Genomic DNA, 23,694 nt, shown 5'->3' with positions numbered 1-23,694 from the left:
ATTGTCACACATCACACACCGAAGCCATAGCCCTACCATGGTCTTACACGGATCACATATTATACCGATGCCATATCTCAGATATGGTCTTATACGGAATCACATTATCATATCACACCGATGCCATAGCCCAGCTATGGTCTTATACTAGAACACGAATCACATTGTACCGATGCCATAGCCCGGCTATGGTCTTATACGGAATCATATATCACATCTTTTTCGTCAATTCATTATAGTCATAAAATGAAAGCACTCAAACCATTGTTCCAACTAATTTGTTCTTTTAGTTACATATTATTCATTAGTTAATATAATTTGATAATATTCATCTACAATAAAATACTTTAACAATCATAAGATTTTCATGTCAAACATTGAACTTTGTCATATGAACTTACTTGGGCTAATTTGCAAAAGTCGTAGAAATTCAGAGACTACTTTTGAATTTTCTCCTTTCTACGATTCACTTCGTTTTCTTGATCTATAATTATAAAATCATTCCTTCATTAGCATCGATTTCAATTTCATTCTATTTCACAATTTATGCCCTTAATTTTTAAAATTACATAATTACCTCAAACTTTTCAATTTTTACAATTTAGTCCCTGCTCAATTCATTCATAAATTAAACTAATTCCTTTCAAATATCATTTTATCTAAACCATACAAACAACTTCACAGCCTTTTAAATTCCAAGATTTAACACAAAACTCTAATTCCAACAACTTTCACAATTAGGTCCTAAAATAAATTTCTATGCAAATCTCTTCATAAAATCATCATATAATGAAATTAAAACCTTAATTCCATGATAAATCATCATAAAATTTCAGCACTTACTCATGGTAACTTTCTAAAATATTCATAAAAGCAAAAACTAATGAATTAGATATTAGGACCTAGTTGTAAAAGTCTCAAAATCACAAAAATTACAAGAAATAATCAAGAATTGAGCTTACATGTAATAAAATATGAAAGACCAGCTTAAAAGAACCCTTCAATGGTGTTTTTTCTAGAGAAGATGAAGAAAAATGAAGAAAACTCTAGATTTTACCTAATATATCATATTTTACAATTTAATTTTTACCCTATTTCCAATTTTGCCCCTTGTTCACACTTGATTTTTATTTTTCCTGCACACTCATGCCGTCCAGCCCAATAATAGGTGTTTAATTGCCTATTTAGTCCTCCTTTAATTATTACTAGAGCTATTTAATCATATTTCACAATTTTGCACTTAATTCAATTTAGTCCTTTTTACCCAATTAACTACCAAAACCTTAAAATTTCTTAACGAAACTTTAATACTAACTTAATAACACTCCATAAATATTTCTAAAAATATTTATCGCTCAGTTCATGAATTTGAGGTCTCGATACCTCGTTTTTATCTCTTTTAATCTACAAATTTCTTTTAATTCATAATTTCACTAATTCAAAATTATTTTTAAAACCACACTTAACTCTTACTTACTAATATCTAAACTCACATGTCAGATTTAGTGATCTCAAATCACTATTCCGATATCACTGAAATTTTGGGCTGTTACATTGTGGACATGTTTTGGAGGATGTGATGCATACACTTAGAGATTGTCCTACAGCCAGAGGAGTCTGGGATAAAATCATTCCTCAACTAACTCTTTCCAGTTTTTACTCAGGCTCTTTACTTGATTGGATGGCGACTAATTTGCAGAACCAGATGACTTCTTCAAAGGGGGGAATCGATTGGTCCTGTCTCTTTGGGATTATTGCGTGGCGTATTTGGAAGAATCGCAACATGTTTGTTTTCCAAGGAATTTCATGGAGTACTGAGGAAATTATTAAAATCTCCTTTAGTTAGGCTAAGCAGTATTCCTCCGTTTCCTCAATCTCAAAGTTTGAAGCCCGAAGCACTCTACCTAATTGGCCTACGTCCAACAGTGGGGTTTGTTTGAACACTGATGGTTCGGTTAGGATTGACGAAGGCTTTGCAGCTGCAAGAGGTTGTGTGAGAGATCACAAAGAAGAGTGGATTATAGGGTTCACGAGATATTTGGGTAATTGTTCAATTTTAAAGGTAGAGTTTTAGGGGATTTTGGATGGGCTGAATCTTACGACAGATAGGTGTTTCCAAAAGGTCCTTATTCAAACTGATAGTATTGAAGCTATTAAAGCTATCATGGGAGATGATATAGGAATCTCCAATTCTACCATTATTTAGAGAATTCATCAAATACTTAACAAGCTGGAGTAGTGGAAAATTCAACATGTTCCCAAGGGAAGTAATCTAATTGCGGATAGCCTAGCCAAGATTGTTCGCATCAGAAATTTAGACTTAAGATTGTTTGTGGACCCTCCTTTGAGGATTTAGCTTGTATTGTTTCCTTTCTTTCACCAAAAAAATAATATATATATTATGACAACTCTTATTTAGTATTCTTTTGAAGAATGATAAAAGTGAAAATGTAGTAAATTTATTGATATAAAGTATTTTACTACAAAAGATTATATAAAAAAATAAATAAGTTGATATTCAACACACTAATACACAATATGTCGGGTTCATCGTAATGGAATAGAAGAAGAATGAAATAGTATTCAATGGGTATAGGATATAATAGGTATAATGCAGTTTGATTGGTTGGAATGCAATAAATGAGTAATATTTGGTTGATTAGAATATGTAAAAAAAAAAACATGTAAGAAATAATAAAAAAATAAAGAAGTCAATTCCACCTTTGAATTATAAAATATTAAAACTTATTTAATAATTTTAATATTTTAATCAACTTATTTTTATAAATTATTATAAAAATTTAAGTAGAATACAATTTAAAAGAAGTATACAATATATTGAATATAATTAATAATATAGTAAAGTTAAAAATATATTTAATATATAATAATCTATATTTTAAAGGTAAATTCATTCATTTAATAAAACTAACATTGGATTCATTTTAAATTATATTTTTTATTATGCCTTAATCATAAGGCCCAAGTGGAAAAATATTGAAATTAATGTGCCCATATGATAAATTAATTAAATTTATTATAATAATTATTTATTTATGTCATATTATAGAGATAATTCTTGTTTTTAAAGGTATACATATAATTTCCTATTGAATTTATTTCGTGTTATTTCATATTAATGTGTAATTGTTTGGTTATTTTGGCTGGTACGCCAATTTTTTACAATAGAAATTAATGAAAATAAATATGATCAATTTTCTCTTTAAACTAACGTATAAAAATTAATTTATTTTTTGAATAAAAAAATAAAATGTAATCTAACTTCTTATATAGAGATCTCCATAATAATTTTACCAATCTAAAAGCATACGAATCCATTTCACTTTCCTTTATTAATGTATCACCAAGCTCAATCCATAATATATATATATATAAACCAAATATCAAGAATGTCGGTATGAATTCTTAAATAAGTTAAATTATGAAATAAGATTTTGTATATTGGGGTCATGAGACTAAAATCCAAATTTTATTAAGTGAGAAGCTAATGAATAACACAAAAGTGTGCAGATTTCTGAAGAAAAAGTGGCCGGATATTGAATCCAGGATTGCGCAAGGCCGAGCTTTGATGGAATGATATCAATGGTGGATCCTGGTCTTTATATATTTGAATGAACACTTTTCTGTCACGGGCGTTTTCATCTTGAATCAGAATCACATGCTTGTAACCCCATTATTTTCACCTACAAAAACACAATCCAATTATATCTTATATGCAATCCTATCTTGTTTATATGCTTTTTTCTCCCCTTTCATTTTACGGCTTGATATGGGCGAGATAAACATTTTTATAAATTCCATCGGAGGTCATTGTTCCTTTGAAATCGATGCTCGTAACAGGGGAAGGAGATGATTCCTCATTGTAGAACGACGAATCGAGTACGAGGACCGGGCTCTCCGCAATGCTGTGAAGCAGCTTATCACATCTTTCCAAAAGGGTCCTCCACCTTCAACCTCTGTAACATCCAATGCCCCATAACAATAAATTACTGGTTTAAATGAAATAGGATCGTTAAGCAAAACTAAATAATCAATGTAATTTAGTTATGGTGCTGATTTTTTACCTCCGTATCAGTTTGAGAAGAAGTGCTAATGCTACTCTCTGAAACAGTACATGTTTGATCCTCCGCTGGAATAAATACCTTCTCTTCTTTATCATAAAGCTCAGCCGTTGGTTTCCTGTTTCCGGGTAATCTATTCGTCGTCTGTTCTAATGCGGTTCTTCTCACATTAACTTGGGGCGACTGAACTGGAAAGACTCTTCTCTGCTCTACATTACCGTTTCCATTCCCTCTCTGAGTTTCAACACTGAATGGCCTTCTGTTGGGACTCTTCTCTGAGTTTCCTGTTTGTGAAAGGAAAATAAGAGACGAAGAAGAAGACAGGAGGAAGGGGAAGAGAAAAAGGAAATTTTCTAAAGGGGATAAACGAAGAATTTTTCATTTTATAAGATTTACAACATGACATATCAGGTCCAGTCAATTTCCCATTAATGAGATAACGACTGCATAATCATTTTGAAAAATTATTCTATTAAAATTAAAAATAAAAATTAAAGTACGGCGTAAGTTACTCTAAAATGTTTTTAAACATGGTTTTAACTTGATAATAACCAGGTTGAAAACAAGTTTAAAGTAGTCGTTTGATATGGTAGTTTATTAGGTGATACCTGCATACAGTTTGACATTAATTTTAAAGACAAGTTGTTCTTTTTGCCTTGTCCGTTGTGTATCTCTTAATGATCCAAATTTTGACGTCTTCACTCACCTTTGCATGTGCTATAGATGCTTTGAATAATCCTTGGGGTGCCATCACTTGTTGTTTTCCACAGTTTTGTTGCCTTCTTCTAAGGGAATCCTATAACCATGGAGCATACAGCATACGGTTGGTTATGTGCTTTTGAATTCCCAACCTGAAATAAACCTTTAAAAAATAAGGTAAATTCAGCATTAGACATTAAATTATGGGTAAGTTTCGTTTTGGTCATTTAACTAAAAGAAATTATAGTTTGACCATTGTACTTTTCAAAAGTTTTCATTTAAGTCTGGGTTGTTAAAACCAATACTATATGACTTTCTTTATTTGCACTGTCTTCACCAATTAAAAGTTGCCTTTCTCTTTCTCTTCTATAATTCATTTTTTTTTTATGGAATAGTTTTGGACGTCACGAATCTGCGAACTAAAATTTAAACAGTTTTTTTTATCCAATCTATGACACTAATCATTAGATCGGCTTGAATTTGTAGTATGTTCTTATACTCATCGATTGGTGTTGATTCACCGTACTAATCGTCGCTTGGATATCACTAGCAGAACTTTTTTTAAACAAAAATTTTTGAATAATTTAATGACTTAAATAAAATAAAATTTAAATAGTTCAATCATCAATTTAATTAAATGACTAAAACGAAAATTTATTCATAATTTAATGATTAATAGTGTAGTTTAATAAAAAATAATTGTGTGATTGATATCCAACATAGTATAAGAATATAATCATTTAATTTTGATACATATGTTACTAAAAACTCAAATATCCAACCCATATTCTGAATCTGGGTAAAGTTGGTGACATGATTGAATAATCACAAAGGTTTAAATACAAGTAAATTAGAAGTTGTTTTTCTCAACTTTTTATATAAGATAAAAAAATATAGAAATTAGAAAATACAAATAAGTTCTGAATGCAGCATGTGCTGTGGGATCCAATGAAGCTGCAAGCATTTGAATCACCAGTTTACTTTTTGCGTAGTACTAAATTGTCCACTTTCGATTGCCAATTTTGTTCTTCAATTATCAACTTTTGTTATTTACATTGTTACTACTCTTTTATCTTACCAAATACCAACAAAGAAAACGAAAATGGTCAACAGCTGGTAATTAAACAAAATAAAATGGAGCATTGGTTAAAAAAGAAAGTTATGTATAAGATGTTGTTAGCAATCCACAATTTAAAAAATTAAGATTGTAGATGTAGAAATGGATTGAATTAGCAGGTGACCCATGGATGCCTTTATTCATTAACCCTTTGCCAAATATTCCACCATAGTATGAACCCATAAGTATATAAGAAGCTCAAGAATTACAGGGAAATTGCCACTTCATCTTCACTACTCTCCTATTCTAATTTTGGAATAAAGAAATTTGTAATTTTATTGAATTATAATGTCGTTTTATCATTAAAAGTAGGTTCATTTATTAAAAATATTCAAAACAGTACACTTTGTTGAAATAAGCTTTTTATGTTGTTTTTTTAACTAAATAAGTGTTTTTATTATTATTTTTCATTCATGAAAACACTTTATTTTAATTAAAAATAAAAATCCTTTTGGAGAACCCAAATACTCAAATTATATATATATATTAGATATGAAAATCTCCAAATTTTTTTTGTAAGTGTTCTTTTTTTTTAGTTATTTAAGAGTTTTTTTATAAGATAAAATAGTTTTAATTGTATATAGTTAGAGATTTGAAAGGTAAAAGTATTATAGAGACTATTGTATTAAAAGTTAAATTATATTTTATTCCTCTATTAAAGAAGTGGGTAAATTAATATATGTACGTTAGACCAAAGAGTAAATTGATCATTCTATTAAAATTTTTATCAATTTCTATTGTTAAAAATTAGTTATTGTACGTCAACATGAGATACACATAGCACATGATATGTCATTGTCTGATTTTTCCATCAACCACACCGACTTTTAACAATACAAATAAATAAATTTTTAATAAAAATGATCACTTTACTTTTTAATATAATTTATAAATACTAATTTACTTGTTCTTCTTAATAAAAAAAGATAAAAATACATTTCAAATTTTAATATAGAAATTTCTATAATAATTTTATCCAATTTGGAGTGAATTTTTTAACCAATAATTTTGTGGCTTGTGTAAAACTAAACCAGAAAGAAAAAGGCAAATCATGCCACATTAGGGATTTAGCATATAAACCAAGTAGTTTAAAAAATAAAGTGAAATTATTTTTAGTTAAAATTAAGAACTTTCGTGAATAAATAAATAAAAACTTATTTTGTTTTTCTTTTTAGGAAAGTAGGTGAAGAGTATTTTAATAGATTAGCCTTAAAATATAATTAAAGCGCAATGACAAAACCTTGTCAGGGATCCAATAAAGTATAAAGTAAATTCTTGAAAATTAAAGTGAAATACCGCAAGCTATGGTTCCGCCCACACGTATGCAAAACTCCTCGTTTTCTTTTCCTTATTTTAATTTTTTTTTGTTGATTGAGTTTTAATTTAATTAATATGAGTATTATTGCTAATATAAGAAGATATGTGTTTGAGTATGTTAAAATATATTATCCTCCTATTTATAAGTTAAGAAGAAACTATAAATAATTTTAAATTTTGTGTTAAAAATAACAAATATGATCGAAATCAATTTTGAAAAAATAAATCTTCATCTTCCCAATTTATGCTTACATTGGTGTTTAAAATTTCTTTTACCTTAATTAATCTCTCAACTTGAAACCATTAATTAAATTAATATTTTTAGTTGTCTTTGTTTAGAATTTTTACAATTTTTTATATTTTATATTTATTTATAAGGAGAGAGATTTACTTACATAGTTTATAAAAATTATAGTTTTATACACTTTCATAACTATTTATATGATTAATATTTTAATGATCCAACCATTAAATTTATCAATATAATTATATCTGTCATGCATGTAATTTTTGAACCAATGTGATATCTCTATCATATCAATCTAAAATACTTTATATATTAATATATATATATATTCAACAGTTGAAATTTCTTAGATAAAATAAATAGTTAGAATTTTTACATTTACATCAAATTTAATATGTATGATCTATATAAATAAACCATAAAATATAACAAATTGGTATCGCTTTTTAGTATCAAATTAACTTCAATTTTGTGATAATTTGACATTGATAATTAATAACACAAAACTATGTGACAACCTTAAATTATTAAGCATTACTTAAAATCTAAAAGAATATTTAAAACACTAGTTTATAAAAATATTACAACAATCTAAAAGTTTTATAAAAAAAATTATAAAAACTAGGAAAACATCTAAAAATATCACAAAAATCTAGAAAATTTGAAAACAAATACCTAAAATCAAATTTTAAAAATATATGGTTTTTATTTTTTTTGAAATTATAAAAAAAAAACTAAAAATACACGTCATAGCATAAATATTGATAAATGAACTTCCAAGATATCTCAATCTAGACATTTATTTGTTCAAAATAACTATGCACCTCAAATAAAAAATTCTTAAAAAATAATTTTAATTTTTAATTTTTTACGACATGTCACTATTTTATTAGGTGCTGGTACAAAAGTTAATAGTGTCAATCAGGCATTAAAAAAATACCAACTTAATTAACTTCTTTTAAAATTAAATATCAATTAGGTTAAAAAAAATTAAGTACCAATTCTACTAATTTTAAAGTTAAAAATATAAATAATTATCTTATATACTACTAATGAAATGAAAAAAACTCCACAAATAAATCTCGATTGATTTTTTAAAATATATTGAAAAATGCAAACATCATTTTAAACCCACTTACTTTAAGGCTAGAAAAAAATTTGGTTATGTATGTTTCCTTTGAAGTTCCCCAATCTTTCCTAACAATTTCATGGTTGAATTATAAATGAGTCGCCCACGTATTCGCCTTGGGTGCTCCCATTGTTAAACTCCGCGTACAATTTATGTTTTTTAATATTAATATTTTATTTTAATAGATTTATAGAATACGAGGACTAATTGTTGGATTTGTGAAAAGAAATAATATTTTATAAATATAAATTTAGAAAGAAAAAAAACTCCTGGAATGGTTCATAAAAACATCGAAAATATATTTTTATAATTATCACATTTAAATTTTTATTTAAATTTCTTTAAATCTAAATATTTTATTATTCAATAAATTTCAAACTAAATTAAATCTTAATTTTAAAAATTTTGTCCCATAATTGGATAACCTACATCAATATCTTGAATTAGATATATAAGTTTTGAAATATTTGTATTTTTATGTCACTGGCAAATTTACATTGGATAAAATAGACTAGCTCTGACTTATTCTACTTAAGTTGTTACAATTAATTTTATGTTTAGGATTCGTGACTATCTTAATCAATAAAATTATCTTTAATGTACAAACTTACATAATTCATTAGAAGTGCAATGTGTGTTATCATTATACCTAACCACTTATTATTATTATTTTTTTAAACTTTATATTTAAAAACTAATACATTCAAAATTTTAATATATATTATAGCATATGTGAACGGTTATGCAAGTTGTCATATCACCATCGTTAAATTTGATGAAATTTTTAATAAATTTTGTTAAAATTTTTGTTAGAAAAATGATTTGATGAAATTTTAAAAATTGATGACTAAATTGATACAAATAATAAAAGTAAAATGATAAAAAAATATTTAAGATTAAATTTATTAGTACACTTATTTTATAAAATTTATACAATTTTGAAAATAATATTATTGGAATCATAACTTTAATATAAAAATATAAAAAAAAACCATAAAAATATGTACAAACAATGAATCTCCAAAGTTAAATAACAATATTATTAATAATTTAAAATTTTGGTAAAACGCGTCTCCCCACCCTTATTTCAAGCCGCCCAACAGCCCTTTTCCCTTTCACAGTTTCACTCACATCACTCGTTTCAGATCCCAAAACACCTTTGGAACAAGCAAGACCCAACCTACGAAACAACAACTACAATGTTACCCGAAAGACAAGGCGGAGGTGCACCCCACGGAATAATACTAGCTGTGGTGGTGGGCATCGTGGTCTTAGCCCCATTCTTGTTCGGCGATCAAGGCGAAGCCATAACTGAAGCCATTTCCGAGCTCTTGACTCCCCTCGGTCTCCTCCTCTTGCCCATCATCCTCCTCCTCACAATCCAGTTCCTTTCCTCAGATCGCGGCTCCTTCGTCTCCGCCGTCTTTTCCACCGGCGAACCCGACACCATCCACCGCGTCAGCGGTTCTCCCTTTGGGGTCGCCTTGTTCCTTCTCCTCATCTTGTTCTTGCTTTACAATCGTGTTTCCATTTTCGGCGGCGATGACGATTCCGACGATTGACTGCTTCGATCTACGGAGGACTTTTTTCCTTTTGCTTTTTCTTTTTTGTATACGGTTTAGTACGTAGTTTCTTTTCCTTTTTTTTTTTCCTTTTTTTCTAATGTAGTATTATTTTGTAATTTTACGTGAATACCCAAGTGAACAAATGGAATTGACTTTAGCAATTGAGGGCATTGTTGTCATTTCAATTGTCGTTGTTTCTACTGTTTAATTATACGCCCTGGTTTGTTGTGTGTATTGTTGTCTCTTCTTGTCTGACAGCTAATCAACGGTGATTGTGGTGGGTGTTCCGGCGGCGGCACGGTTGTTGAGACGGAAGTGTCAACGGTGAAAGACAGTTGAGTCCTCTTTTTTTTTTTCTTTTTTTTTTATTATAAATTTTGAGGATACTTTTTGGACTGACATTCTCATTTTTTTCTTTAGCTCTTTTGGGACTTGATTTCCCTACAGCAGCCATGTGGGCACGTGCTACACCTTTTTCAAAGGGTGAGCTCTCTTTTTTTTTTTTAAGGGTTGATTAGCAAAAAATAAATTCATTAGTAATTTAAGTTGTTTTTTTATTTTAATTTAGTAAAATAGATCGATTTTAGAGAAAAATTGAAAACATCAGCTTCTTTAGTTAAATGGTCAAATAATGGTGATTTCATTCTTCGAGTTCTAAGCATAATTTCTCTTTTAAGCACATTTATATTTTTAAATGTGTTTAAGAATTGAAACTTGACACTTAATAGTGAAATCATTATTATTTGACCATTTAATTAGATGAGTTGATATAATAAAAAAATTTCTTTTAGTAGAAAGTGTTTTTTTTTTCAGGACGCGTTTTTTAGTTTTTCTTTTCAAAATCGATATATTTTTCTAAATTTGAGAAAAATAGTCTAATTTATTAATTAACTTTTAAAACTGGCTTTTTTTTAATGCCCAGAATATTATGTGAATTCAATTTTTTAAATATTTGATATTTACTATTACTATTATTATTTATAGATTCTATAACTGTTTTTGAGTGAAAATATATTGAATGAATAAATTACTGATATATTTCGTCCAAAAATAAATTAACGCTAAAGAATCTTATTTATAATTTTAATATTGCATTCTTTAGCTTTTATATTTCAAAAATAAAGTGTGGGAATAAAATGCGCACACAAGCCTAGAAATTTTTACTCTAACAAATAGATTTTGACATTAATTTCGTTTATTTTTCTAATTTTTAAATAGAATTTAAAGATACATATCAATATTGTAAAATTAAAATTTTTTATGATTAATATATCGAATAATTATTCAATATAATTATATATACTTATTAATATCAAATGTGAAAAAATATATATTATTAACTCTAAAATTAAAGTTAAAGTATAGCTAAAAATATTAGTCAAGAGAAAGTCTAGCTAAAAATATAGGGAGCTTTACTTTTTTCTTTGTTAATAAATGTTTTAATAGTATTCTTTAATTTTACTATAAATAATAATATTTTCGATAATATATTAAAAAAAAGGTTCATTTGGATTATGGTAGTCAGTTCAGTATTGATATTAAGAAGCTAAAAATTATACTTTAAAATATTTAAATATATATAATTTAACAAGAAATTAAAAATTAGATTATAAATATATATGTGAAAAATATTTAAAAAATTGTTAAACCCGAAATGATACACCCAACATGTCGGTACCAATATGTACCTATTTCAAGACAAAGATGGTACGTCTACTGGTGCAATATTGACTATCTTAGTTTTAACATCATAAAGTAATTTGATGAAAATGCAATTATTAGGATAATAATTACACCTTGTAATTATTAAAATTTTATTTCACTAGACATTTTTTATTGATAAAGTATAATTATATTATAATTTTTTATGTCATAGTATATATTATAATTACACAACTGCCTTTTTTTTAGTACAATGTTGGACTTTTTTTAAAGCAGAAAAACAACAAGCCTAATTACAAAAGACTAAATCTTGGGCCAAAACACTTAAGACTAGCACATAAAAAACGAAGAAACAACTAAAAAGCCACCAACACCTCAGCCAATGAAAAATAAAGATTTATTTCTCTTAAAAAGCAACAACAACAATTAAGACGCCGTAGTAACCAATATGTCCTTTCCCAATTACTTTCAATCACTTCATCTACTTTCTTTTGTCATTCTTCCAGAGTCATTCTTTCCCAGTCCCCCACCCTTAATTTGAAGGAGAAATTAGATGCCTTCTCAACTTCTATCTTTGTCCACTTCATCTCTGGCAAAATCAGGAACTCCATCTCGCATGCATAATTGAAACCCTTGTTTTAGGCTTTCAGTGGCCAATAGGTGAGAAACTCTATTTGCTGATCGCCTAACATGTTGAAACTGACAAGTATGAAAACACCTACTCAGTCTCTTTCCATCTTTTATAAAAGCCCTAGTTTCAGATATATCTTCACTAACATCTCGCAATTTCCTAATAACAGTGAGGGCATCTCCTTCAATCTCAGCCTCCAAGAGCCCTAGATCCAGGCCAAACATCAAGCTTTGGATACATGCAAGGGTTTTTTGCTGTGAAAATAGAAGGTATATTCTCATTAATAATCGTTTTAGAACCCAGAACATTGCATTCTGAATTTCTAATAATCATTCCTGAACATGACCTATTTTCATGTTGTTTGAGAAATGCATCAAAATTTATCCTAACAACTGAGTTCTCCGGAGGCCTCCATGTCACTGCTTCCACTCTACAAAAAGGTTTGGAACAGGAAATCCCATCTATTTCTCTAACATATTCTCTAATGGAGTTTACTACTGTTAACCCTAGTCTTTTTTGCCTTTCATGCAGCCATTTATTCTGTTCAGTCCAAATAGCCCAAGTCACAATAACCAACGTTCGACATTGAGAGCTCGAGTTATCATCGAAAAACTAGGTAATCCATTCTATAAACTTCATTTCTGATATCAACTCTGACCATTGAAAGTTCATCAGGTTCTATATCTCTTTTGACACAGGGCAGTCCCTCAAAGCATGTTCTCTGGATTCATACTCCCTTGAGTATCGCAGGCATAGGGCTGAATTGACTAATCTCTTGTAGTGTAGATTACAAAAAGTAGGCAGGAATTTTTTTGTAAATCTCCCGAATGTAAGCTTTATTTTTTAGGGTAGGTTCATACCCCATAATTTTTTTATAAATATCTACATACACTGTCTAGTTGGTTGTATGATTAGTGCCCTTAGGGTAATGTAATAGAGTGCTGTACACACTCCGAATAGTAAAATCCCAGATGCCACCCCTTTCCATACCAAAAAGTCTTCATGCTGGAACTTGGCTAGTGGGATTTTCAAAATACGACTGGCATCTATATCAGTAAAGGTTTGTCTTATAAACTCTTCTCTCCATCTTCTTGTGTTGTTGTCAATACCATAAAATTATCCTAACATCTCTCACAGTTTTGAATTTTAAAATCTGCAGATCCTTAAACCCACGCAGCCTCCCTAACAGGAATTTTAGTTCTAGTCCCAACAAGCCAATACAAACCATCCTGAAGAATTCCTTTGGTCGCCCAAAATACTTTTCTAGGTATAGGAAGGTATGTTTCCTAACCCAACACTCAAGAAATCCCTATATGGATAGTATTTTGCTTTCAAAGTGCGTGCAAGTAATGAATTCGGATAAGTAAATAGACGTCAACCCTGCTTCGCTAATAAGGATAAATTAAAATTGGTAAAACTATGAAAACCCAAACCACCATATTCTTTAAGCCCATGCAGTTTCTTCCATTCACACCAGTGAATCCCCCTCCTACCTTGCCCTTTTTGCCACTAAAAATTCGTACAAATCTGCTCTTTCATAACAAAGAGATTTTGGTAATAATAAATAGGACATTGAGTAAAGTAGGAATGGCCTGTAACGCTGATTTTATGAACACTTCCTTCCCTCATTGCAATAAATTCCTCACATTCCAACAATGTATTTGACTATTCATTTTATCCTTAAATAATTGAAAGGCCAATTTCTTTCCCTTGCTCACCATGTTGGGCAACCTAAGATTTTTTAAAGAATTTTTTGAAATACGAACGTTCAATACTTGTGTTACCAACTCCCTCATCTGATCGTGTTAGAGCTATAAAAAGCTGTAGATTTCTCATAATTAACGCACGGACCAGACGCCTCTTCGTATTTCTTTAGGATCCTTTTAATTGTTTGTGCCCTCCTTAGAGTAGCCTCCCCAAATAAAATACTATCATCAATAAAAAATAAATGAGAAATTTGTGGTCCTCTACGACTTACAATTAACCCCTCATCCTTGGCCAATTGCATCAACATCGAAAGCCCTTCACTACACACCATAAATAAATAAGGGCTCAATGGGTCTCCATGCCTCAATCCTTTAGATGAACTAAACTGTTTCCCTTCTCTACCATTTATGAGAATTGAATAAGACACTAAATTCATATAGTGTGAAATAAAATCTGCCCATGAATTAGCAAAACCCAATATCAGCAACAACTATCGTAGAAAATACCATTCTACCCTATCGTATGCTTTGTTAATATCAAGCTTCAAGTCCACAAAACCATTTCTTCCTGATCTTTTTTGCTTATATGCGTGAAGGATCTCATAAGCTCTCATAAGCAATAAGTACGTTGTTTGTAATCAACCTGCCTGGTACAAAAGCACTTTGGGCCTCGTATATAGAAATATCCAAAACATGTTAAAGACGATTTGCAACATTTTTAGAAACTATTTTATAGAGCACATTACAAAGACTTATAGGCTTAAAATTAATCAGATTCGTAGGCTGTGAAACTTTCAAAATCAGCACTATGTTTGTAGCATTTAACGGTTCTAATGACATACCTTTATTCAAAATTTTGAGACAAAATTTGCCCATCGCTGGAAAGGCATCATTCCTTGTTGCTTTTGTAACACCCCAAGATAGGGTCTAGAAGTTTTAAGGGGTACTTTAGGAATTTTAGTCTTAAGAGTGTCTAAAATTTTGTAACATGATATACCGGTAATGTTTTCAATTATGGTTTTTAGGAAATTAATATAATTTTTGAAAAAAAGTTCTAAATACCTTTAATTTTGCAAAAAATGACTAATTTGTAAAAGAGTCAAAACTTAGAATTTTATGAAGCAATTTAACTAAATGTACAAAATCAACCTAAAAACCCCCTTTTCCAAATGGTTTTCACGTCAACTTTTCATCCCCATATTTGTGCCGACCCTTTGTTTTCGCTTTACTCTCCCAATCAATTTTTACTTCCAATTCTTAATTTTCTTTGATTTCTACTACCCTTGAACCTTAAACATCTATAAAAAGACCAAGAAAAACACTAAAAAATACCATAATTTCATCCATTGTCAAGCTTTCGACTTTTTGATCCAACACTTTGTTTTTTATCATATAAGGTAACGATTTAACTTCAAATTAGTTTTAAATGTTATTTAGTCTTTAAAACCAAGTTTTTAGCCATTAAATAGTATGTTTTGAATAAAAGTAAAAAATTGGGTCGTTAATGGTGAAATTCAGGATTTTGAGTAAAAATGTGGTTTCAAAGTCTTTCAATTAGTTTCTGATTAATTAGAAGGTTTTTAAACTTAATTTAAAGTTCCGTTAAATATTTATTAAGTTTTAATGAATTTTCAAAAAATAGCCATAAAACATGTCGAAAAAGTCGATATTGTGAATTAAGTATTTTGTTGTAGTTTAAAGATTGAGAATTAGTCGTAAGTGAATTATAAGATGAACAAAATTGGCTTTATGTGAAAAGATTAAGTATAGATTGAGATATTCGAATTTAAAGTTTGTTTTGTTATAAGTTTAGGTTATATGGGAATATAGTTTATGCTTATGTTTTTGATTGCTTGTGGTAAGTTCTTAGCTGATTGTTGAATGCATTGTTGTGTTGAAGTTCTAGATTCAATAGGACCTTCTACGAGTAGAGGTAAAGGCAAAGAAAAGCTAGTTTGAGCTTTCGACTTCTCGGCGAAAGCGTAATTGGTAAGTGTTTGGAATAATTTCTTGTGAACATGATTCAATGCGTTATTTGAGAATTCGATAGTAACCTAAACCCCTACTCTAAATTTCGAGTGTAAGCTTTCTCATACCTATGTTATCTGGTGAATTATGTGCTTATGTACTTGTGAATATGCAAATTGAGATGAGATGCTATAACATGTGATATGTTAAATGTTAGTGGCAGTGCTTTGCTAAATATGCAAATATGAAGTGATAGTGCACAGATAATTGGTAAGTGATATGTGTTTGATTTAAGATGTTTTGGCATTATGATCATGAAACCGTTGGATATAGTTGGCATGCCATAAGATTGTGAGTACTCATCTATATGTACAATGATTTTGGGCGTTGAGGCTGTAAGACATGTCGGAGGGATAAAAGAATGTGAGCTAAGCTCAATTCAACGAGACCTGTGAAGGGAAATAATGAGAGTGTTGTTTGGGACATGTTTGGCTCTATAAGTTTATGTTTGGTGTGTTGGAGATCTGTGCATCTGATGAGTGATGATAGAACTCACTTTTATGTTTCATAGCTTAAGTGCCAAATTATCTTAAATTATGAATATGTGCGTATTTTGATATGTGTTTATATGACATGTGACCATTATGCAATTTCTCTATAAACCTATTTTTGAGTATTGTGATATATGGTTGAATGTTATGAGATTATATGAGTATTGTGATATGTGCTTGAACGTTATGTAATTATACGCGTAATGTAATATATGCTTTGAACTTTTACACTATTTCGTAAGTGTTTTATATTTATTTACGTTTTGGGGGAAAAGACAATGTGGTAGACTTGTTTATAACCATGTTAACTTCTAGACATTTTGTTGGTTTTTGGTATGGTTTATAAGGATTACATGTTATTATTATGCTTGAGTTCATTAACATGAGGATGGATTGACGTTACTTACTCAAACACGATTTTACGATATTGAATTTCTAATTAGGCGGTTGAGTGATTATTTGTCGAAGTAATTGATGTATGATGTTTAGGATCTAAATTGGAATGGATTAATTGCTTATATATGTTGCATTTTTGACGTCTAGAGCAAAGGTATCGATAATAGGATTTTAAAATTGATACCTCTATGTTTTGAAACGTGCAAGAAGTCAGAATAGAGATTTGGTATCGATACCTTTGCTTGAGTATCGATACCCAGGGTTAAAGTATCGATATTTCATGACAAGCACCGATAAATTTTGGGACTTTAGATTTTTAATCGAGAAACATAATGCAAGTTTGGTATCATTTTTTCTGGTGGTATCGATACTACTTAAAGAAAATATTGATACCCTAGTGTCAATATCGATACCTATGTAACGGTTTTGAGATTTCGATAAATAGACCTTATGCATGTTTAATTATTAATTTAAGACCTTTTGAAGTATGTTCAGCATGTATAATCTATAAATGAGAATATGTTTGGTCAAAAACCTATACGAATGATAATATGAAAGACGTTTTGTTTAGAACGAGCTTTTTTTATTGTGTATGACATGATACATTGGTGTGGCATCTAAATATTCGAGCTTGACGATCAGGTCGGGCACATAGGGTGTTACATTTAGTGGTATCAGAGCTCTAGGTTAAATAACTCTTGGACCTAGGTAATTGTTGTGTGTTTGGAATTTCGAAACTCATGAGTTTAAATTTTTGTATTTTTTTTGAATTGTGAGATAACCTCGATTGAATGGCATGAGATTGGTTGCAATGTCTTTGATTGAATTGCATGTGGGGTAGGAACGGGAACACATTGCCTTTAATCCAAAAGTTTGCTTGTAGGAATGAGACTTGGATCATCCCCTCACCATTCACACATTTTATTTGTTTATGTATATGCTAAATTATTAGATATGCCTTCTAGATGTGTTAATGTTAGAGCTACTGCTCAAGAGGATGGTAAATCTTCTGCACCTCCTGTACTACCACGTAGAGTGAACATACCTGATGAGGGTGTAGGCCATCTAATGGAAACAATAATTGGAGCGTTTCAAAGAATTGCTTGTGCTAACCCTGCTCCTGCACCTGCCAATCATTCACTTATGAATTGTGGGCTACCGCTTGAACGTCTTCAGGCACTAGGTGGTAAAGAGATTTATGGAGTAAAATTTACTGATCTGATTGTAGCTAAGTATTGGTTGGAAGGAGTTGAAAATATCCTCGAACAAGTGTCCTATTCTGACGAGAAAAAGTTGGCTTGTGTTGTGTCTTTACTTGATAGTGAGGCACATCGTTGATGGAATATGGTTAGGAGAAGTACTGTTTCTAATATATTAACTTGGAATTATTTTATTGAAGTTTTTAAGAGGAAGTTTATGGGCGAACAATATATGGAGGCTCATAAGCATGAGTTTTTGGATTTGGTTTAGGGAAATTTGTCAGTGGCTGGTTATGAGGATGAGTTTGTGCGACTTAGTTAGTATGCTCCTGAGATGATACTTTATAAGAAGGATCCATGTAAGAGGTTCTGATTTAGGCTTAACCGTGAGATTTAGGTTTATTTGGTAGCACAAAATGTAAAGATTTTTTATGAGTTGGTTGAGAAAGCCAATACAGTTGAGGAGACTTTGGCTGAGCTGCCTCGTTCTTTGGTAATTGAATCGGTTAAGAGGACTTCTGATGGTGCATTTGGATGACCGTCTAAGAGAAAACATGATATTCAAGATTGTGATAGTAGTTTACGACACGAGTTTCAACCAAGTGAGTCTAAGTAGCAGAGTAATGTAGTGGTTAGTAATGGTGGTTTGACGAGTGGTTTTGGATGGCCGTATTGTGTGCATTGTGAGCGTATGCATTCTAGTGAGTGTCGTAAGTTTACAGGTGGTTAATTTAAATGTAGTTAAAAGGAATATTTTCTTAAGGATTGCCCAAATAGAGTTAAGTGTTAGCAGACTCAAAGTTCAACACCTGCTTCTGTGCCTACTAGAGGCCGTGGTCGCAGTAGAGGTAATGGGAGACTGGTTGGGCAGCGAACTGTTGCTCATACTATTGCTACATTGATTGAATCAGGAGGTCTAACTTGGGTTTATACAATTAAAGAATCGAATGATCAAGATTCGAACATCGAGATTGAGGGTATTTTTACCTTGTAATCACTTCTTTTATTCTCGTTGATAGATTTAGGTTTTATGCCTTCGTAAACTTTAAGTGAGTTAGCTAATAAGTAGGGAATCTTAATAGAGACTAGTGAGTTAGGAAAAATGGTTACCAGTTCTTTAGATGAGAGTGTCATTGTGAATAGAGGAAACTGGTAGCAATGTTACTATAGAATAAGTTTGTGGTAGTAACAGGATCGTTAAGAAAAATAGTAGAAAGTTAGAGAGAATAAGAACGAGAGTGCGCAGCGAAAGTGTGATGGTTAGTTTAAAAGTAGAAATAACATATTTTTTGATTAAGCAAGTGACGTGTTACCAGGGAATTTTGAGGACAGAATTCTTTTTAGAGGAGGAGATTTGTAACACCCTAAAATAGGGCATAGGAGTTTTAGGGGTATTTTAGGAATTTCAATCTTAGAGTGTTCAGAATTTTGCAACATGATATACCGGTAATGTTTTCAATTATGGTTTTTAGGAAATTAAATCAAATTTTGAAATTTAGTTCAAAATACATTTAATTTTGCAAAAAGGACTGATTTGTAAAAAAAGTCAAAAATTAGAAATTTTATGAAGTAATTTAACCAAATGTACAAAATCAACCTAAAAACCCCATTTTCCAAATAGTTTTCGTCAACTTCTCTTTCCATTTGTGCCGGCCCTCTGTTTTCCTTTTACTCTCCCAATCAATTTTTACTTTCAATTCCTAACCATCTTTGATTTCTACCACCCTTGAACCTTAAACATCTATAAAAAAATCAAGAAAAACACCTAAAAATACCATAGTTTCATTGATTGTCAAGCTTTTGAGTTTTTCAAGTTTTTGATCAAACACTTGGTTTTTTGTCATCTAAGGTAACGATTCAATTTCTAATTAGTTTTAAATGTTATTTAGTCTTTAAAACCATGTTTTTTAGCCATTAAATCGTACGTGTAACACCCCAAACCTGGCCTAGAAGTTATGATCGGATGTTGAGAAATTACATTAACTTGTTTAAAAGCCTTTGTTTCGATCAAACTAAAAGCGCGTTTCGAATAAATGAAATTTGACAAAACTTTTACAAATGTTTAGAAAAGCTCAAATCCGGAATCACTTATCTCATTACGAAAATTTGAACTCAAACTCATGTTTTGAAAAAAAAAACATTTTGGCAAATCATTTCTAGCTTAAGGACAAACACTCGTTAAAACTATTCGTTTATTTACAAAAAAACTCTTTAGGGCTTACTTAATTTTGCATTGGAAAATTTTAAAGTTTTAATTTTGAAAATTGAGTTTTAAATTGTTAATCCACAAGACTTTGTCGTTCCATGAAGAAATGCTCGAAGCCAAACAAACAAAACAAAACCCCAAAAACAAAGTTTGAACAAACTTACAGTCCAAAATAATTAAAAATATAACTATCTTCTTTAATTAACTGTGAATCATTTTGAGCTCCGGCACACCGTCCGATCCTAACCTCACCGTTTACCTGGAAGGTCAAAAATAAAGCAAATGGGTGAGCTATAAAGCTCAGTGTGTAACTAAAACTCAAACTAAGATTACACACAATACAATATAAAAATCAGAAAATCATAGAAAATTTCATAATGACCAATCAAACAGATGTGAGTATGCATGATTATGCCAATCCGATATTTTTTAGAAAATCATAATGCAGATTTTTCAGAAAACGTCCTACCTAACTCCACTACACACTAAAATAGAGTTCCCCAGAACTCATCCAACCAAATCACACCAATAGAATAGTTGTGGTCAATGCCACCAAATATTACAGATGAACTGCCAGATCGGATATATGTGGTTAAGCTACTGTATTGCAACCAAGCTACCAGAATAATCATATGTAGTCAAACCACGATAATTGCAAATAAGCTACTAGACAGAAATGTGGATAAAGCACTAGAATTGCAGATCATTAAACTGCCAGAATCTTCCTCCTTTCAACATTATCCCACATCCCATGCAATGTGTCATGACATGCTTCTACAGAATCAGAATGATGAGCATGTAGGACACGCTGATGCACAATAACAGAAATCAAAAGGCATGAAAGTCCATGCTTTGCAGAACTGATTTATCAAATCTTATAGAAACACATCAATTTTTCCACGAAATCACATGCATGCTTATATAATTTAGAAATACAAATTCACGTAACTATACCTTATACATACATATACAAACATAGCGAATCAAAACATACCATTAAAACTGCTATTATCATATCATACAAATATATATTTTACATATACCTTAAACACATCATCTGTAACACCCCTTACCCAAGTCCAAGGCCGGGACTGGGCACGGGGCCTTACCTAACTTAAACGCATGCATACAATCATTTTCGAGTTATAAAAACTAGATTAAATTTAAAACTTTTCACTCTTAATCTAGAAATTTTAAATATGGGCCTACAAGGCCCAAATCACACTTAGGAAATGATCAGGGATTAATCTGAACACCGTTGAAAACTTTGAAATATGTCACTTGAAATAGGGGCACATACCCTGTAGAAAGGCGACACGCTCGTATAGCCATTTTGACATGGCCGTGCTGAAGGTCTGTGTGGTTCACACAGCCTAAGCACAAGAGGACATGCCCGTGTCCCAAACCCATATGAATTTAATTCTAAATTCAAACCTACAAAGGTTTTCAAACGGCCGGGCACATGCCTATGTCTTTAGCTCATGTCCCTCACACGGCCATGACACGCCCGTGTCGCAACCCGTGTGTAAAAACCTGGACATTTGTTTCTAACGTCAGCAACCAATTAGGGGCACACAACCAAGGCACACGCCCGTGGCCAGAGGCCATGTTCTTCACACGGCTGAGACACACGGCCATGTTTCTTCCATGCATACTGACTTGCAAATTCAAGGTGTAGGGGACACACGGCCAGACCACACGCTCATAGGGCAGACCGTGTGTCACACATGACCTAGACACACACCCGTGTGTCTACCCATATGGACAAAATAAAGCTATGTACCAAGCCCATTTGCCACCCCTACTTGCACCAAGCTATACTACACCAAGAAAAACCAATTTCATACACAACCACATGGCTAAATCAGCCCCTAACCGAACATTCCACACATTAGGGCCACTCTACTTATTCAAAAACAAACTCAACAACATGCAAAATCATTCAATTTACGCATTCCAAAAGAACATCATCATTTGCATTTATCAATAACCAATATTAGCCACCATCCATGGCATTATACAAAATGACTCAATAGCTATGAAAAGCCACTCGTTTGGCCTAAAATAATGTAACCATGACCAAAAGACTAGTTCCTATACATGCCATAATCAAAATGATAAAACTAGCTATACCAAATACTTCAGGGATAGTATGACTGGCTTCTTCGACGTAAGGCGATGATCCACGAGCGACTTTGGCGGCATTATAAGAAAATGGAAAGGAAAAGAGGTAAGCATAAGGCTCAGTAAGTCGCATGTAAATAATGAAATAACTACAAGTTACCATAAGGGATCATACTCCCAATATAACTCAATTTGTACACGAAAGTGAGGATTTATGAATATTATTTGTTCATATTCGTCTCTCACCAAGCATACAACGTTGATTGAATTTACATTTCATACTTCATGTAAAATACACAAGTGGTTGATAAACCGTAAATTATACATATTTTTACCCCATTTTAATGCATTTTATAGATGATTTATCATTAGAATTGCTGAATTCGATGCTCCTAATGCTTTAATTTCATGTTTTATACTTAGGAGAGTATAAGAGAGCGAAAAAAATGAGAAACGGGCCAAAAATGGAAAAAAATGGGCCAAAGTACAAAATTAACACGGCCTGGATCTCCTCACACGGGCAGACCACACGGTCGTGTCAATTTAGCAGGCTCGAACACGGCCTAAAGTAATCGAACACAGGCGTGTGCCACAAGTATGTCCCTGCCGAGCCCAAGTTGAGTCCAATTCGGAAAAGGCCAATTTTGAGGGCTTTTAGGCATTCCAAATCCTATAAACACACCCTAGAGGAGGAAGAAAAGGGGGATGGATAATAGGGGGTAAGGAATTACTCTAAGGAAGTTGATTGATCCATCTCAAAAGCTCGATTCATCATCAAGACTGAAGATCTCTCATCAATTTCCCTTCAGGAGTTTTGGGTTTTCTTTATGTTTTATATTCTTTGTTCTTCTGAGATGTTTTCTTCTTTAGTTATGAACTAAAACCCCTAAATACCTAAGGGAATGAAACCTAAGACGAATCTTGTTATTATTTTTTGAATCGTATGATAAATATTTAACTTGTTCTTAATTATGTGTTCTTAATTCTTGTTTTGATATCCCAAGATATTGATTCAAGACAAGCTCTTATTCAGAAGAGGAATAGACCCTGTCTAAGAGTACATTTTTCATAATTAAGCGGAGTTGATTGCGCGCA

General features: G+C 31.2%; 1 protein-coding gene and 2 long non-coding RNA genes across 8 annotated transcripts; 2 read left to right on the top strand and 1 right to left on the bottom strand.

Moving 5' to 3' along the window:
• Nucleotides 1–3,473: 3,473 nt before the first annotated feature.
• On the bottom strand, nucleotides 3,474–4,665 carry LOC121208450 (uncharacterized). Its single transcript, XR_005903496.1, has 2 exons — nucleotides 4,086–4,665; nucleotides 3,474–3,977 (listed from the first exon to the last, which is right to left on the bottom strand). It is a non-coding gene; the product is annotated as an uncharacterized lncRNA (long non-coding RNA).
• A 4,939-nt stretch (nucleotides 4,666–9,604) lies between these two features.
• LOC107896689 (uncharacterized) lies at nucleotides 9,605–10,317 on the top strand. Its single transcript, XM_016821914.2, has one exon. It carries the CDS (start codon nucleotides 9,791–9,793, stop codon nucleotides 10,151–10,153), a length of 363 nt encoding a protein of 120 aa, XP_016677403.1. The 5' UTR covers nucleotides 9,605–9,790; the 3' UTR covers nucleotides 10,154–10,317.
• A 1,752-nt stretch (nucleotides 10,318–12,069) lies between these two features.
• On the top strand, nucleotides 12,070–16,339 carry LOC107896688 (uncharacterized). 6 transcript variants are annotated; one of them, XR_005903494.1, is made up of 6 exons: nucleotides 12,084–12,524; nucleotides 12,619–12,889; nucleotides 12,981–13,065; nucleotides 13,148–13,509; nucleotides 13,609–13,726; nucleotides 16,056–16,339. It is a non-coding gene; the product is annotated as an uncharacterized lncRNA (long non-coding RNA). The 6 variants fall into 6 exon arrangements; XR_001683823.2 differs by having other exon boundaries at nucleotides 12,086–12,478; XR_005903495.1 differs by lacking the exon at nucleotides 16,056–16,339 and having other exon boundaries at nucleotides 12,070–12,524; nucleotides 13,587–13,785.
• Nucleotides 16,340–23,694: the final 7,355 nt, after the last annotated feature.

The sequence above is a fragment of the Gossypium hirsutum genome, chromosome A10 (genome assembly GCF_007990345.1).
Source record: "Gossypium hirsutum isolate 1008001.06 chromosome A10, Gossypium_hirsutum_v2.1, whole genome shotgun sequence".
Taxonomy (NCBI): domain Eukaryota; kingdom Viridiplantae; phylum Streptophyta; class Magnoliopsida; order Malvales; family Malvaceae; genus Gossypium; species Gossypium hirsutum.
The sequence above is the reverse complement of the archived record's forward strand: the minus strand, read 5'-3'. Positions and strand labels throughout refer to the sequence as shown.

Excerpts from the sequence above, each read along its gene's own strand:
- LOC107896689 (XM_016821914.2), top strand. The coding sequence starts at position 9,791 with ATGTTACCCGAAAGACAAGGCGGAGGTGCACCCCACGGAATAATACTA.